At 33.3% G+C, this 17,952-nt stretch overlaps 2 protein-coding genes and 1 long non-coding RNA gene across 4 annotated transcripts; 2 read left to right on the top strand and 1 right to left on the bottom strand.

Moving 5' to 3' along the window:
- Positions 1 to 2,315: 2,315 nt before the first annotated feature.
- On the bottom strand, positions 2,316 to 4,796 carry LOC117904399. The gene is made up of 2 exons (XM_034816986.1): positions 3,585 to 4,796; positions 2,316 to 3,232 (listed from the first exon to the last, which is right to left on the bottom strand). The coding sequence occupies exons 1-2, from the start codon at positions 4,754 to 4,756 to the stop codon at positions 2,389 to 2,391; spliced, it is 2,016 nt and encodes a 671-aa protein (XP_034672877.1). The 5' UTR covers positions 4,757 to 4,796; the 3' UTR covers positions 2,316 to 2,388.
- A 3,348-nt stretch (positions 4,797 to 8,144) lies between these two features.
- On the top strand, positions 8,145 to 12,721 carry LOC117904986 (lipid phosphate phosphatase 2-like). Of its 2 annotated transcripts, none has more exons than XM_034817833.1 (8): positions 8,145 to 8,323; positions 9,706 to 9,935; positions 10,078 to 10,165; positions 10,260 to 10,369; positions 10,486 to 10,579; positions 10,898 to 11,086; positions 11,241 to 11,300; positions 12,224 to 12,721. In XM_034817833.1, exons 2-8 carry the CDS (start codon positions 9,720 to 9,722, stop codon positions 12,427 to 12,429), a joined length of 963 nt encoding a protein of 320 aa, XP_034673724.1. In that variant the 5' UTR covers positions 8,145 to 8,323; positions 9,706 to 9,719; the 3' UTR covers positions 12,430 to 12,721. The 2 variants fall into 2 exon arrangements, with proteins under 2 accessions (XP_034673724.1, XP_034673725.1); XM_034817834.1 differs by having other exon boundaries at positions 9,711 to 9,935.
- Positions 12,722 to 16,295: 3,574 nt separating this feature from the next.
- Positions 16,296 to 16,935, top strand: LOC117905026. The gene is made up of 2 exons (XR_004649648.1): positions 16,296 to 16,502; positions 16,588 to 16,935. It is a non-coding gene; the product is annotated as an uncharacterized LOC117905026 (long non-coding RNA).
- Positions 16,936 to 17,952: the final 1,017 nt, after the last annotated feature.

Below are 17,952 nucleotides of genomic sequence, written 5' to 3' on the forward strand. Positions count from 1 at the left end.
AAATATCGTTTTGATTAATTAGTAACATTACTCCATACTTACCCATTTATTTCTCTTAAGAATTTCAATCATTAAAGTTTAATTCTTCAAAACACCGATTCCTAAATTTAGTTATTTGAAATTCCAATTGTCCTATCTCCGAACTTAATTTTCAGTTTCCCATGCTCCAATTCCCGTATTTATCCCGCTACTTATTCATTATCATTATCCTTATCATCTTATTCATTATTTCTATAAATTCTGCCTTCGAATGATTTATAAGATTTCCAATTTTTATACATCAACTTTCATAATTTCTACGCCTCAAATAACTTACGATTCAGATCCCTTTTGAAATTTAACTCCCATAATCCCAATTTTCGTAACTTAATTTCTCTTAAAAATCCCGAACTTTCAAATAATTCTTCAAAATCCCGATTTTCTTTCAAATTTAATTTCTAAAAGTTCTCATTCTTACATTTAATTCCTAAAAATCCAATTTTCAAATAATCTCTAAAACTCCATTTTTTCAATTAAATTTCAAAAATCTAGTTTTTCTTCAAACAATTTTAATCCCTGCGTAGTGATACATGTGATATGTTTTGTACTTTATATGGTGTACTAACCCTTTCTATCGATAACGCATGGTGGCTCGTTGCCCAGGTATATACCCATTTTCCCTCTAATCGTTGTATATCCATGTCTCGATTCTTATGTGTGCATGATCATTCAGGATATTCATTGATTTACTTATCAATTGCCACACCAACTTCATTTTATTAGTAGAGACCCGACTTTAGGGACTTGGAGGGGTGCTATGGTCTTTACCGTACTTTCCCGATAAGTAACCTGACCCCCGAACCCGATCCGGTTTTTCGTAGATCACCTTTTTCAAAATAAGGAGTCGCACTTAGGGTTTTCTTTCTTATTTTGTTTACCCTTTAAAAAATAAAACAAAAATAAGTGGCGACTCTTAGTCACTTTCTTAATCAATAAAATATTCATTTTCAAAGTAAAGTCGAGCTTGCCATCGAGTGAAAATGCATGAGCCGAAGTGCGGGGTCCACACTTTTATTATTTTTTTAATGATTTAATCTATTTAAAATAAAATTTTCCAATAAATATTATTCAAACAAATATTATATAATCAAAATAAATTTAAAAACTGATATAATAATAAAAACTATACATCATAAAATAACTTCAAATACAAATAAAACAAAAATATTACCTTATAAGCAACAACGTGAGTGTCGAACAAAAGAGAGAAGATAAAATATGCTCAAATTCTAACAAAGATGAAATGTGAAAAATTTTCAAGCGGGGAAGATGGACAAAACGTGAGTGAAGAAATTTGAAGGTGAAAATGAGAAGGAAGAATGTAATTTATAGTGTATGAGAAGTTGAAATTGGTGGAGTGTAGTAAATTGGAGTATTAAATGGATGAATATGACAATACATGAATAGGTATGGAATAGGTAAGAGTGTAGTGTATACGATAAGTACATGAATAGGTAAGAGTATTATAGTCTATAGGATAAGTGGTTGAAGTTTGAATTTCGTATTAAATGAATAGGAAATTGTCTCTTCAAGAGATGATTTCCCTTTGGGATTTTTTTATTTTATTTTTTTATGGGAAATTTACCTTTGAATATATTTTTTAAAAAATTAGTTTGGATTTCCAATTTTTTGTAATATTAATTTTTTTTTTTAATGGGAACGATTTTTTTTAATCGGAAATCGTCTCTTCAAGACACGATTTCCTTTTTGAATTTTTTTTTAAAATTAGTTTGGATTTCCAATTTTTTGTAATATTAATTTTTTTTTTTAATGGGAAATCGTCTCTTGAAGAGACGATTTCCCTTTTGATTTTTTTTTAAAAATTAATTTGGATTTTTAATTTTTTGGTAATATTAATTTTTTTTTAATAGGAAATCGTCTTTTCAAGAAATGATTTCCTTTTTGAATTTTTTTTTTTTGGATTTCTAATTGAAATCGTCTCTTAGACGATTTCCATTTATTTTTTTTTAGATCGTCTTTTTAAAAGATGATTTTGCTTAAAAAAATTTTTATCCGCGGACCCTCGGACTCCTACCTGGCAAAAATTACCATACATTTGGAATAACTTTTTCTGCTACGGTAATTTAAGAATAATTTTTTAAAATTACGGTACTCTTGTCAAAAGTCCTCCATTTTTGTCGCAATAGATGTTTTGTTCGGGAAGAGTTCACATACATTAAACCATATCAGTCACCGACATTATTTTTAGTTTTTGGAGCAGAGGAGGGCTCTGTGCTTTAAACTTTGATCAATTCTCACAAGCCAACAACATAGAGGAAAGAAGACAACTCAATCCATTATTGTGTCATAAATATTGGGAAATAGGTAGCACATCCATTTTTGCCTAATTCAGTCATGGTGGTTTTGTGAGGTTCTGATCTGCTGCATGGTGTTGTCTATCGGCAACTGTGCTGAGGCTTCGGATAATGCCACTGCTGCGGTTGAGGTCAACGTTTGGTACTGGGGAGGCAATGGAGCAACTGAATGGTGAGTGTAGTATGCCTGGTCTTGTGCAGGATGGGCGTATTCAAAGGCATAATTAGGAGCGGCAGCAGCAATGGACTGTGGTGGGTGATGCAACTGACTGAACCCCACATACTGTTGTTGCTGATGAAATTGATTGGAAGGAACTTGGACGAGAGGTGGAGTTGCAGTGCCAACTGTTCTATACACACTTGCAGCCATTTCTGGTTTCGCAGGGTAGATTGGTGGAGTACTTATTTCTTTGTAAACCCCGGAAGGTGTGAGTGCCCGGCCGGGAGCCACAGCAGTAGAGTCAGTTGCAACATTGGACTGCAGTGGCAAGTTGTAAGTTTGTGGCTGTGTGATGGGCAACAAGTACACAGGATATTGCTGATCCATCTGGTGATGAAGCTGCTGCTGATTTTGTGGTGTTGGAGCATACATTGGGTAGTATGATGAGATTGGCACTGCAGGACCTGTTGGTGGGTGGTGGATGTAATGCATGCTGGCGTGGACTACTGGTTGCTGCTGCTGCAGATCCGCGGCTTGTGAAGGCAATATGTAGCTGGAATCCTGAACTTGTTGCTGCTGGATTTGAGAGCTCATGTCTGGAGTATCCTTCTTCGGATCAATTGGAATAGGAGGCTTGTTGTCTTTGGTTGTGACATGAACCAGGTCTTGATAGGCTATGGATTTTGAGAAAGATGTTGCAGACGCAATGCTACTATCACTGTGAAGGTAAATCAGTGAAGATCACATCTCAGAGTTAGAACAGAATCCCAAAGTTTAAGAGAATTATGGTTGCTCTCTTAAGGCTTCATGTGCTCAAATGGAAGACAATGCATAAGAAGATGCAGACAGAAGAAACTATAGTGACGGCAATCTAATTTTGTTGCTGGACATTCGGTTGCAAAGACAATTTTTCCTTTGGTTTCTGAGAAAACAGGGGAGAAAACAGAGACTATAATAAATTTGATCAAATACATGTTTTACCTTGTTTCAAAATTTGATCAATTATCAGGACCCAAACAGAATGTCATATAAAGAACAGGAAAGGAATAATCTATACAAGTTGAGGGTACCTTGCTACTGAATCTGGGGATGGAAAATTTAATCCCCCACCATGTTTCGAATCTGGGGAAGGCAAATTGAAACCATCATCGAGCCTTCGTTGCACTGGCTGCAGTGGCAATGGAGGTTTTCTGAAGCGAATCCTCACCCCTTGATCGGATCTCTCATCATCGGAGAAACCTCGGCTCGGGTTCTCACCAGATTCTGCAGCAGCTGCAGCAGCTGCAGCCGCAGTTCCACCAACAATAGCAGAACTGGGAAGTGGGGGCGGAGCAGACAGCACAACAAACCCCTCATCTTGTTTCTGCACCACAGTTTGAGGATTAGTACTCATATATGCAAACTCCTCCTCCAAACCAACCTTGTGATCATGCAGTCTAAGCCCACCGTCCTCAGCCCGCACCCGAATAGGCGGCAGGTTGGCCATGGAGGGCGAAGATGAAGATGAGCCAAAGGACGAAGCAGTCTCTACCATAGGTGAGCTAGGCACCGAGTGCACCTCCTGCCCACTCTTCCCATGCTTGGTGTTGCATAGAGAGTCGGTTTGCGCCTCCACATGTGTACAAGAATCGCCACTAGCATCTCTATCAAGAAAGCAATCAATGGCCGCAGAATCAGAAAGTCCTCTGGGAAGCAGCCCAGCGCCATTGAGTGCATCAACAAACCAAGTTTCAGACTTGGCATCATCAAGTAGAGACCCCATGGAAGCGGCAGTTTCAGGCTTCGCAAGGAAGATAAATAGCCGGAGGCGAGAGGATTTCAAAGGGGAAGCTGACGTGATTCTATCATGCTCTTCTATCATGTTATCAAGATCTTCATTGGTCGTGACTGAAATGAGATTGTCCAGGTCCTCATTGGGGAGTTGGTACTTGAGGGTAAAACCGCGGCCATTGAGTAGAGTCCGGGAGATGCGAGAGGAAAGGTCAGCCAAGGAAGAGCTGCGGTCGACCACGATCATGCGGGTCTCACCGCCCATATAGCAGAGAGTTTTGTCATGTGGGCGGGGGATAATGTGGCCGCCGAAGCTGCACATAAGACGCAGTCTGGCACCTGGGACCGGCGGAAGAGGCTCTTCCCAGGTATCCGCCTTCTTGGGAGAAGAGTCTGCGGATTCGGGATAGTTGAGCTGCATAGTGGTGATGGTGATGGGATGGGGAGGAAGAGGCGGTGGTGATGGATCCATTGGCAGTGGGTTCTAATGAGTTGAATCGGAGCCTTTTGGGGAGGAAGATAGAGAAAAAGGTTTGCAATGGGGTTGGTCTTCTTTACTTTTATCTTATCATTATTTCTTCAACTTGAAGGACAACCTTAAGCGAGGCTCGTTAATTACATACCAAGTAAAGACAGACTTCAATGGATCCACGTTTGGGCCTTTTAGCACCCAACAACTAGATTCATGATTCACATTCAAAATCTCCTTCAATGGTCAACAATTAACAAATCATACAATATTTCAATAGGAGGGATTACATTAGTGAAATGTATTCAACAAATTAGATAATGTTATATATATAATTTAAGTTCTATACTTTATACTAAGTCTTAGCACGCAACTTTTTTTATCGCATTTGTTTATACCTTAATTATATAGACTCGTATTTTTATTCAACAATATAAATTTCATTATATACTTTCATTCAAAATTTGATAAGTATCGATCCAACAGCTTAAAATTTTCTAGATGATAGATCTATCATAGGGAATCTAAGTCGATATTTCTTGTGAGACCAATTTCATTGCTTGTTAGTTTAAAAATGTAATTGAATCTGTAATGAGACGATTGATGGTTGGACTGAGTGATAAGTTCAATGTGTTGAGTGTTGTTTTCAAAATGGTATGGTTTATAGACGAGATCCAAAAGTGGGTAAGAACTTAAAGGTGGAGTGAAGACGAAGAGTGAAGAGGGCTAACATGCAAGTTCCCCATCCCAATGAGGCGGTGCGTGTTCATCTAGCTGGTTACAAAGCCAATTCTCACTTTTCAAAGCTTTCTGTAATAGAAAAAGGGAACCCTACAGCGCAAATAGAGGAGAGCAGTGTGTGCAAATGTTCTTTTTTCTTCTCGTTCTTCTCTTTCACGTCCATTTTCTTCGTCCTTTTTCTCTTAACTTTTTTCTTCGCAAAAACAAATTAGAAGAGGAAATTTCTTTTAGGGTTTATTATTTAGATAAATTTTGACAATAAACTTGTTATAAAAATAATTAAGAAAAATAATGAAAAAAATATAATAGAAAAAAAAAAACCCTCATTCAATGTTATCTAGCAGACCTAAAAGACTGAAAACCTTGCAAATGTACAAGTGTAGTGTATCGAACATTGAGGAGGAGTTCGAACTTGGAAGGTTAGACACTCTAGATCCAAACACCGTATAAACATTGGGTCTTAATGTGTGAGAAATATATATATATATCTCTTTTGATTATTTTATTAATGAGCATTTTTATTTTAAATTTTATTATAATTCATATGAATACAAAGAAAAATTGGATGGATTCAAATATGATTTCTCTCTAATATATACTATTTTATAATAGTGTTTAATACACTTTATTTCCCCAACTTATAGTGTATTTTATTGGGTAGTGTTATTTTCAGTAGATGAAAAATATCACATGCTATGCACATGATTAAATAAGAAGTAAATTTGTAAATTCAATCACCCAAAAACCCTATATAGAGCTTTTCTTGATTCTTTATTTTTGTCTTTCGTCCCGAATTCTAACCCTCCCCAACACAGACATTGAAGGTTGAGAGTTTGATTGAAATAGATAATAATAAATATTTTATAATATAATACAATGTAATATTTATTTATTATGTATAATATTAAATATTTTTATAGCAAATATTATAAAAAAATAAAAACAAATTATCAATTATTTACTAATATTAACTTTAATACTCAATGGCTAGGCATTTCAGAAAGGGATTTTAGCTATGTATTTTGCATGGATCATCCATAATGGAGCCTACAAGTCACATGTGGTCCACACCTCATTTGTCCAGCATGTCTCATTTTAAACTACAAATTGACTTCATAGCACAAATTGGTGATCCAATCATTAACTCATCAGTTTATTTTTATTTCATTCCATTCCCTAAATTTAATTGCTGATCATGGAAACCCTCCTCAGATGGTCCAATTGACTTCATATGCTTGGCACACCTCTAATTGACAAGCCTTACTCAACACGACCCTTAATACACAGAGCCCTCCAGTGGAAGCCTCCATTTTCATTGGTTATCTGTCTATTTATTTGGCAGGTCCCAAAGAAATTTGCAGTTCAAATTGGAGATTGGAGGCCCTAAATGACAAAATGAGGCCTAGACTTTTGGTTTCAATACATATGTGGATAACTAATATTGGGAGAGAAATTCCTATATAATATTTTTAAGTGCCATGATTTATTGCATTCATATATATATATATATATATATATATATATACTTGCAAGAATTCAACTATGGTTTAGAACACACTACTTAAAAAAAAAATTAATAATTAATAAAATTTTAACACAATTTAGAAGTTTGATAAAATAATTTATATTTTATTTTATTTTATTTCTAAATAAAATTATAATAAACATTTAAAATAAGGTAAAATTCTTTTTAAGAAGATTAAGAGCATGTTAAAAATTACTTTTAATAGAAGTATTTTTAGTAAAAATGTTTTATTTAGAAATACTTTTTGGAGAATTAGATCTTTAGTGTTTTTCTAAAAAAATGATGTTTTTTTTTTTTTTTTTTTTTTTTTATGATATTTAGTGATTTTTTAAAATTTTAAAAGTATTTATTGAATTTTAGGAATAACCATCAAATGATCCCCACTTTGGAAAACTAAGCCTTTCTCATTTTTTTAATCTAAAAAATACCTTAATCTTTACTTTTAAAATATACATGTAAATAATGAAAATGTAAAGGATATTTATGTAAAAAATGGGTTACTCTTCAAGTTTAAAAATGAGAGAGATTAATTTTACAAATTTGAGATTCTTTCATCATTTTTTTAAAAATTAATCCTAAATTTTATCAGAAATCTAATTTTTTTCTTCAAAAACATTTTTTAAACTAAAAATACTACTAGAGAGCTTTTCTCATGTATGGGTAAAAATTAATTTCTAGCAAAATAATATATATATAAAAAATAAGGAGACAAATTCTTAAAAATATAAACTTCCAAAATTAAATTAAATTAATTCAGGTCCAAAACATAATGATTACACTAAATATTATATTATCAATAGCCACCCCAACCAAAAAAATAAAATAAAAATAAAAATCACATGATTAAACAATTTAAAAATATTAAACCATTTTCCTTTTTTTTTCTTTTTTCTTTTTTTCTAAAAAGGGAATCTACCACAAATTACTTAAAAAACAAATTCCTTATAAATAAATAAAAAATTGGAAGCTTAACCATACATCAAATCCAAAATTTGTGGGTCCAATCATAACCCCAATTTCATACTTTAAGATGTTTCCAAGACCCAAAAAAAAAATAAAAAATCCAAAAGACAAAGCATTTGGCCTGCAATGTGTTGCCATCCCGCTAGACTTTGGTGGTTATTTCATAGAGAAAGCTGTCATTTTCTCGTACTCATTTAACATTATATTCAGTTTTGCAACTGCAATCTTCTCATTCTGGGTTTAACGCCTGATGCCTACGTTTTAAAAATCTTCCCAAGCCAATTACAGAACCTCCTCCACTTTGCATTGATCTTCAAACTTCTCTCAAATCACTCTAACTGGTATGACCCTTTTCTCGTTTTATATGTTATTGCATTTCTGAATAAATTCTCGACGGTTTATGAAATGAGACAATCTCATTTGGTAGTGTGTTATTCTCCATTGATGAATTCTATATTTTCTTCAACCTTGATGCTCATGCATGTACCTGTATGTATGCATACATGTACACATGTACACATGTGTGTTCCCCTATTTGAATCTTTGGAAAATGGGAAGGAAAAGAAAAGGGAGAATACCAAAGTTTGTTGTTTGGTTGTAGAGAAAAATGGGGAGAAAAAGAAACTATGATGGGCATTTGTATATTTAGGATTTCTTCAATTTTTATATGATGGAGTAAAGAAATTGGGGAAAAGAGATGAAATGCAATCTACTAGGTTCAACTTCTATTTGATTTTCTTTCCTTCTCCTTTTCCTTTTCTTTTCCCTCACAATTTTTAGAACCAGTAGGGGTATTTGTTTCAGATGGAAATTGAAATCTGAAATCTGTTGTTTTTGGTTAATAATTGTGTCCATGACTTCTGTAAGAGTTAAAATTCTGGATGGGGTTTTTTTTTTATGATTGGTGATCTTGTCAATATCCCAAAAATGATCATAGATTCTATGCCAGTACTTAGACTTATGAAAGCAATCCCAGATTTCTGCAATGATCCAAATGAAGAATCATGTTAATTACTTCGCGAAATTGTGTCTGAATGCCTTATGTTTTGTGGCAATAAATTTCTTGTTAGCAATTTGTTTTGCCCTATTAGGGATCAATTTTATTATAATATATAGGCTGTGTATTTTCGGTATTTTTTATGTTGTGTCTCATTGGGTTCCTAGTGCATAGAGGTGATGTCAGAGAGAAATTATATAATCTCATGCCTCAACCATGAATTACTGGATCACATGAATTTTCCCGTCTCTGTCTCCTTTGCTTTATTTCTTTATGGCTTCTGCAGTTCAAAAAAATCCGTCTCAATTTCTTAAATTTAGTTTTGAAAAACTTTGCACTTATTCAAAGGAAGAGGAAAGGGAGGGAAAAGGGAGACAAACACAAGATGGAATATCAAATGAAATTGCTCGTTAGTTGTTCTTTTTCCCTTAAAATATTTTAAGAACCAGGAAGCTAAACAGCAAAATTGTAATAGAATCTCAAGGGTTTCCTAATCATGGGTCAGATGTCTCTTGTTGGAGATGTGAATTTTATTTGTCATTCTTTTTTTTCTTTTTCTTTTTTTATCTGCAATAGCTTTAAATTTTCATGCTTATTATTGAAAAAAGGTTGAAAAGTTAGTGCCATTATCATTTATTGTTCTTGTTGTTCTTTTTAATTGGTAAGAAAAGAAAACTTTCACTTTTGAAAAATCGGTTTCAGTGATTGAACATTTATCTTTTGTAGTCTAGGTGGTTCAAATGCAAGAGAATCAGATGGGAGGTCATACTATAAAATCTCATGGAGCCAAGGTGGCAAGGATACATATGCATGACTGGCTGATTCTGATACTTCTTATTGTTATAGATGTTATTTTAAATCTCATTGAGCCCTTTCATCGCTTTGTTGGGGAAGAGATGATGATAGATCTGAAATACCCAATGAAAGACAATACTGTACCTGTTTGGGCTGTTCCAGTATGTATTCAGTTCCAATCATTATGCATTTACTAGCTTAATTGAACACTCTGATGCCTACTAATTATATTGATTTCTCTTCAATGAGAAAAAAGGAGCTGATTTTTCTTTTCCTTCTTTTTTTGGGGATTTCCCACAACAGATTATTGCAATATTGTTGCCTTTTGCAGCTATTCTTGCAAATTACTTTTACAGAAGGAATGTTTACGATCTACACCATGCAACATTAGGTATTTTTTCTGTCCTTTTCGGGTTTTGGTAAAGCAGATGGTGTTGTTTATAGCTCATGATTTTATACTGATAATACCACCTATGGGATATCAGGCCTCCTCTATTCTGTTCTAATAACTGGAGTTATAACGGATGCAATTAAAGATGCTGTTGGTCGGCCACGACCGAACTTCTTCTGGCGGTGTTTCCCCAATGGAGCTGCAGTGTGTTCTCAATTTAATTCATTTTCAATATTTAATTCCCTACACATAACCTTCTTTTCTCTCTTATCAATTTTTGCTTGCTAAGATCTTGCCTGCTGCTGCTCGCATGTGTGCAGTTGTTTGATCCTCTAACAAAGAATGTCATCTGTCATGGAGACAAGGGTGTTATAAAGGAAGGACACAAAAGTTTCCCTAGTGGGCACACTTCATGTAAGTAGAACATCTACCACAGATGATCGGATAACATGACTATGCTTATCAGATGGTTGATTGACCATGGCATCATTTACTTGGAGAGTGTTGGGCATATTTCTTATCCCACTATGACAAGCTTTAAATCATTACATCTAGAATTGATTTCATCATCATGTTCAAAACACTGGTCTTAAAGGTGTTTTCAACAGCTGGAGAGGGTGTTATGTATTGGCTTTTGATTAGTCATTGGCAGTCATTTCTCTCAAATTGTTTGTTCTCTTTCTCACATGGTCAGAGTATGAGCTTACTTGGACTGTGGCTATCCATATGCAGGGTGCTTTGCAGGTCTGAGTTTCCTCTCTTGGTATTTATCAGGGAAAATTAGAGCATTTGATCGCAAGGGCCATATAGCAAAACTCGCTATTGTATTGCTTCCATTGCTTATGGCAGCTCTTGTTGGAGTTTCTCGTGTGGATGACTATTGGCATCATTGGCAGGATGTTTTTGTTGGAGGTCTCATAGGTATGTACTCCATAAATGAATTATTACGGGTCAATTCCTTATTAATCAGATGAATGCTATATGTTATGGCTTTATATTCTAAGTGCAAAACAATGCCAAGTCCCACCTGGAAATGAGATTAACATGATTGATTGGACATGTTGCATTGATGCAGGAATGACTGTAGCTTCATTTTGCTACCTGCAATGCTTTCCTTTCCCACATGTTAAGGATGGTATGTCTGTTTATTTTTGACCAGCTTACTCTACTATAATCGACATAAATTTCTCTTGGAATATTTCTTTTAACTCATGAGGCTGCTAGGAACCTTAAAAGTATGTTTAATTTTTGAGCAAATTTTATCTTACCTGATCCATAATTTTATAGAAGTTATACAAGAAATTTGTATGCTAGGCTAGAATCAAATCAAGATCCCCTGAATCCAAAATGAGTCGTTCTTTCCTTTAAGATGGTGGCATTTGCATACTGTGCCTTAGGGTATATGTTTTCCCTTTTCTGATATAGTTTGATAAATGAGTATCCCTCAAAATTTATTCATGGAATATTTGTCTTGCAAATAATTTTTGTTTATGGATCAACATGTCTAAATCAATTCAGCCACTCTTCATCCAATGGATAAATGGGTCTAGTAATTTATTTATTTTTTTATTTCTTCTTCTTTTCATCCTTTACTTAATTGTCCAAAGCAAGTAAATGTATTTTTCAGTGGTTGGCCGGAAATTTACTTTTATTGCTGTGGACCATCAAGTTGGCCGGAAATTCAAATTGTTTGACCAATGAACCCATAGGATCTATAGTTTTTGGTTGAAATTCTGTTTCAGTTCCTGCCAAACATTAATCCCATCTCTGTTTTAGAACCCTGTCTGTTAAGTCCATTTTCTGAGGACAATTATAGCCAAGGTAAGACACCAAGTTGCTTTGCGTTTTTCTTATCTCACTCAACAGTATGATACCTCTATTTGCTAGTTAACTAATTATTTTCAGTCCACAAAGTTCAAAGCTTACCTGAATGCAAGGACTTATATGCTTCAAATCCCAACTGATGGCATGCTTTTCTTTCATCAGTCTTGATATCCTTGTTTTGGGAGTTTTATTTTTTTTTCACTCTTTGCACTCTTCCCATTTTTGCGCCCGCAGGTTGGGCACCACATGCCTATTTTCAAGTTTTGGCAGAGGGGAACCATGTTCAGTCCTCATCCACAAGAATTCCCTCTCTTAGATTAAGGCAGCCAGAGATTGAGACCGCATATATGCAACCTGGATTTAGCAGAGAAAGCACAGGAAACGATTGTCATTCTACAAGCCCGATTCTTGATGCAATGGAAAATGGGAGGAGATTTTGATTTCTGAGTGGTGTGTTGAATGGAAACAATTTTATAGGTTATACTTGAGTGCATTCAGGTTAGTCACGAAAACATCCTGCCTGGATTCTTCAGTATGCCCACTCCAGGAAAACTTTCTGGTTAATATAGAACAATTCATTTGAATGCTGCCTTCCAGTAAACTCTGGCAATATATTACTAGCGAGGCAACTCATTTGGTGATTTAGGATCGACTTCCATGTAAATTTACCCAATCAACCGAACATGTTTATGTTGTAATCATTGCCTGGAATGTAATACAGAAAGTTAGAAATCTGGTTTGGGTTGTGCTGGTTTGGTAAAGGGTTGAAAGGTTCAGCTGCATTGAGTCACCTACCAGGCTAAATGCATGAGTTTGAGCCCTTGGGTGAACTTGAATAAGAAAATTTACCAAGAAATTGCTGATTTATCATCTGGTCTCTGACTATTGCCTTGCATAAACCTTAGTCTGTGACAGGTTAGGAGTTAACAAATCTTAATATATGTATGCAGAATCACAGATTGAAGCCTTGAATTACAGTTTCAACAGGGTTCCAAAATGGGCATTCAGTTGATGAATCATTCAATTTTTCTTAGGAGTCATGAGGTTTAATCAGAGTGAAATTTCTGTACCAGATGTAGCACCTATGGCCTGATGATAAGCTTAATTTTTTTGACACTCAGAAAAATTATCATTCTGGCATGGTAATTAGATCCCAAGTTTGATGAACTTCTTCCCTTGTTCATTTCCTCATTGTATACGCTAGGTTCTTATTGATGTGGTTGAATTTCACTGCAAAGAAAAAAAAAGGGGGGCCAAAATTAATGAGTTACATTAAGAACCTAACTCCACTTTCAGGAAACCGTTGGCAGGTCATTTAATAGCTGCATGCTGACTTTAGTCCATCCAATTTAAGCCTCCCTCACCTGTATTCTTCACTCCTCATCTCCCTCTCTTCATCCTCTCTTGACTCCATGGACTCACTCACTACTCAGTTTTCCGGAAGCCTGAAGATGTACAGGAAGAGAAGACGATACCAGCGGCTAAAGCATGTGGTGACTGCCAAGAAGAGAGTGAAGGTCTTAAGGTTTCATGGGGGTGGTGCAAAGCCATGGAAGATGAGGCTGATGCCAAAACTTCGACATTTCAGGATCATATCGCCCATGAAGATCTTGGAAAGGCTTAGAGATGCTTATGTTGAGATGATGCTGTGCTTGGCTGGAAATGTAGCACAGCTTAACAATGGCAATGTTTCCTTGTTTAGGAGGATTCACAGGGCTCCAGAGATTTCAGGTTGAGTTATGGTGGGGGGTTTGATCTCTATTTCTTGTAAGCTGATCATGGGTTGCCACAATCATCTTCTTATTGTCACCTTTGATTTATCTTTAGATCTGATTTTATTGGATCTCTAACTCATTCACTGGATTTCATGTGATTCTTGGTGTTTTAAATGTAAGGCAAATGGGTGTAAGTTAAGGTGTGTTTGGGACATGGAATAGAAATAAAATAAGTTTATTAGAAATAAAGTTAATTATTATAACACTATGTGAAAAAAGATAAATCAAAATTAAAAGATAAGAATTTTAATTTTCATAACAATAATTTTTTTTTAATTTTTTTTATTTCTAATAAATAATAAAAATAATAATACATAAAATATGGAATGAGTTTCCCATTTCCACTTTGGACTTCATTCTAAACCATTGTAACCCATAGATCTCTCCATTTTCAAGATTTCTTTTTGTTACTATGTCTAATTTGTTTAATTGTGTACTAAATATGAGAGATTTAGGTTATATTTGGTTCAAAGAAAATACTAAAGAAAGCAAAAAAAAAAAAAAATGTTAAAGAAAAATAATTTTCTTATGTTTAGTTATCTTATAAAAAATTCAATATATATATAATTAAAATTAGTTAGAAATTTATGCATTTAAAAATAATTTAATATTTATATTGATGGATTAAAATAAATAAAATGAGTTTAAAGTAATTAATAAAAATAATTTTTTGACTTTAATTCTATTTTTTATTTTTCTTTATTTTTTCTTTCCTTTTACTTTTTTTCTTTATTTTATTTTCCTTACATTTTTTTGTCAAACTTTTTGTGAACAAAACATAACCTTAAAATTTAAGCTTTTACTAGGATGCTTTTCTCAAAATGCTTGTAAAGAAAGAACTCGAGTTTGAAAATTTCACCTATTAAATTAATAGAAAATTGATTCATTTTCCTATTTGTTTTAACAAATTTTTTTCGGATTTAGTAGTGTAAATTTTTTAATTAGTGAATCGGATATTCGACCCAAGTATTGATACAGTTAAATAATAAATGAATGTTTGATAAATTAATAATATCAAAATATTTTGGTCTCGACTTGGGTCAATATACTAAATTAATTGCCTCACTAAACGTATAAAATAATAATATTTTAAAAAAAATCCTTAAAAACCCAAATAAATATAAATTAATAATAGTTGAAAAGCAAAGAAATATATATATATATATTTGAAACCTTTTTATCTTTTAGGATATTAAATTTTGATACCTATCATTTTTTTTTAAAGTCTTCTTATAATTTATAATTAATAATTATCTTTTATTTTTTTAAGAATATCCAAGACTTCCATGTGTTAAGTTTCAACTACATCCATCAATCTTAGATTTATAAGTCATACATATGAAAATTAGAAATATAATTTTTTTATTTTATAAATTAATAAATTATTCATTTATCGATCGGTCAATAACCTAATAGCAAATTTTCTTGATCCCGAAAGTATTATTTTATAAGTGTTTTACCCTATTAATTTCCTTTGGGCCCTCTTTATTGCTAACAATTATAATATGGTGTAGTCTTAATTCTATCATTTAATTTTCTTAGCTGCTTTCTTGCACTTTTTTTTATGTGAATTTAATATCAATACCGTGTGATTTAACCTTCTTTGATCTTCCTTCATTTGGGGGAAATAAAAGAAAGAAAAAATGACAATTTCATTTTTCATATATTATTTATTTAATATTTATATTAATTTTTCTTACCACCTTTCATAGAGAAACAAAATTCCTTTGTCTTTATGGCAACGAAAGCTCGTGTATGATCCTAAACTCCCCTTAGTTATTAACTGTCACTTTTATTATTGGTTTTGATCGGTTAATTTCGGTTAAGAGTCATAAAGTTTTATATGATTTACTTGCATGACCCGAATCCAATACATTTTTCTTTTTTTATAGATTCGAGTTGAATATAATTATATTTAGATTAAATTCATATTGACCTGGATAACTAGTTTAATAAAGAAGTATTTTAATCTAAACCATCTATTTAATAACATGAATTTGATTTGAATCAACCCATTTAATAATTAAGTTGATTAACCTAATTATAAATCTAAATTATATAACTCACATTTCACTCATTTTAAATTTATTTTTAAATAAATAGGTTAATTAAGTTATAAACATATTTGATTGAAATATTAATCATATAGACTTATATATTATCGAACTTGACCTAATTATCAAATATGATAACCTAATTATTAAATAAGTTAAATGAGTTAAATCGTGTTTAATAATTAGATCGTATGTGGGTTTATGTTTTTAACCCAATTATCATTCATGTGTTACGGTTTCATTGATATGAACACAACCATTAATACGAATCGTAGTTGTAGGTCTAATTCCCACTCATTACCATATTTTTGAGGAAAATTCATGTGCTTTGTTTATTAGAATAATTAAGGACATCACACACAAGTTTGGTGAGTTTTTGTTTGAATTAATCGGCATTGACAATTATGAGTACAAGATTAGGTGTCATCCCACCAACGATTGGAAAAACCAGTGAGAAAACAGGAAGTTGCTGCAGGGCTCTGAAAATGGAGCAGCTGTGGACTTTGAAATGGTCAATATACATACAACACGCTTCATTTCCAATGAAGATCACCAGGAAGGAGGACTGAAGACCTCATAATTTTATGCAGAAGAAGATGAATCTCTCCTCCCTTTTCCGTTCCTTGCTGGTGGTTTGCTTCATCGTTGCTTTCTTTGCCTTGCAGCTGGATTTGGTCACTGCAGGTTAATTAGTTTGCTATGATGCGCCGAGTGATTAAACCAGAAGAGTTTTAGGGGTTAACTTTTTGTTCTTTTTATCATTTTGTAGGTCCTGTGAGGAAGCTGAAAGAAAGAGAAGTTCTCACTCCGCCACCGCCAATTGCCAACCAGGGGAGCCCATAGCCGGCCATGGATGAAACCATGGAGGAGGCCTTTGGCAGGAGAGTCTGTTAAGGTCAAATTTTAATTTATTAATGGTAATTACGTATTGGAAGTAATACATGTATGGCTTAATTTGGTGTGCTGGGCTTCTGTGTTCTTGTAATGGCAAAAGGGGTGCTTATGATTCTTAGAAATAATGGACCGACAAGAGATTGATTAGTAATATCTTATGGAATTTTGATTTATTTCCTGATGTTATAACTTGGGTATATGGAAAGAAATTTGGATTTACTAATATTTTGCGAATATTCAATAGAAATTAATGTATTTCTACAAGAAAACCAAACAGACCTTAGTTTCATGCTGTGTTCAAACTCCTGGACTTCAACTCTCTTCAAAACCGACTGTTCTACAACCTTGGGAAAAATGATATTTGCTTAGAACTCCCCATCTTGATGGTTTTAAAATCTCATGAACTGCAAAGACTTTGGAAAAATTACAAAATTCCATTCTGAAATCCCCAAACTATAAATAGTAGGGTTTTTAGGGTGTTGGAAATGGTGCAAATTTGAGAGGAGTCGGCCATATCTCAACCCCAACCCATTTATCCTAAGTAATTCTCATCTGTGCAAAAAATAAAAAATTTAAATATGATGGGTGGGATGGAACAGGTATGATAATTTTTTACCCCACCCACTTGATTCATTTATTATTTAAATTAATTTTTATTTTTTAAAAATATTAGGTTTAATTTTTTAATTATATTAAAAATAAATATATCTCATTAGTAAATAAAGTATTATAACTTTATATAAATATAATTGAGACAAGGTAACATTTAAACCCGAGTTTCAAAAAAAATTTCAAACCCATTTGACTTATAAAACTTTCATCTTACAAAAAGGAAAGAGAGTGAAAATGAGAAATTTCATAAAAAACCCACAAAGAAAACTCTGAAAATACATTTTTCCATTGAAGTTTACGTCAGCTAACAGAATCTAACCCTTCTCTTATATCATCCATAATATATTCTTTTTAATAAAACGGTATATTCAAAGGATGATAATTCTTTTCCCATTACTCTAGTGACTCATTGAGTTATATAAAAGGAAATTTAGTAGACATAAACAATTTTTTTATTACCTTCAATCTGTGTTTAGTGGTGTTTTGATTTTTTCTATTTGCTCAAAAAATAAATATTGACTTGTCTTAACCTCAACGAATTTAGAAAGGAAATTTTAAGACAACTAACCTAAGAAATACTTGCAAGTGGATTTTTCTTCCCATATGTCAAACTATACGCTAATCTAAT

Source organism: Vitis riparia, chromosome 17 (assembly GCF_004353265.1).
Source record: "Vitis riparia cultivar Riparia Gloire de Montpellier isolate 1030 chromosome 17, EGFV_Vit.rip_1.0, whole genome shotgun sequence".
Taxonomy (NCBI): Eukaryota; Viridiplantae; Streptophyta; class Magnoliopsida; order Vitales; family Vitaceae; genus Vitis; species Vitis riparia.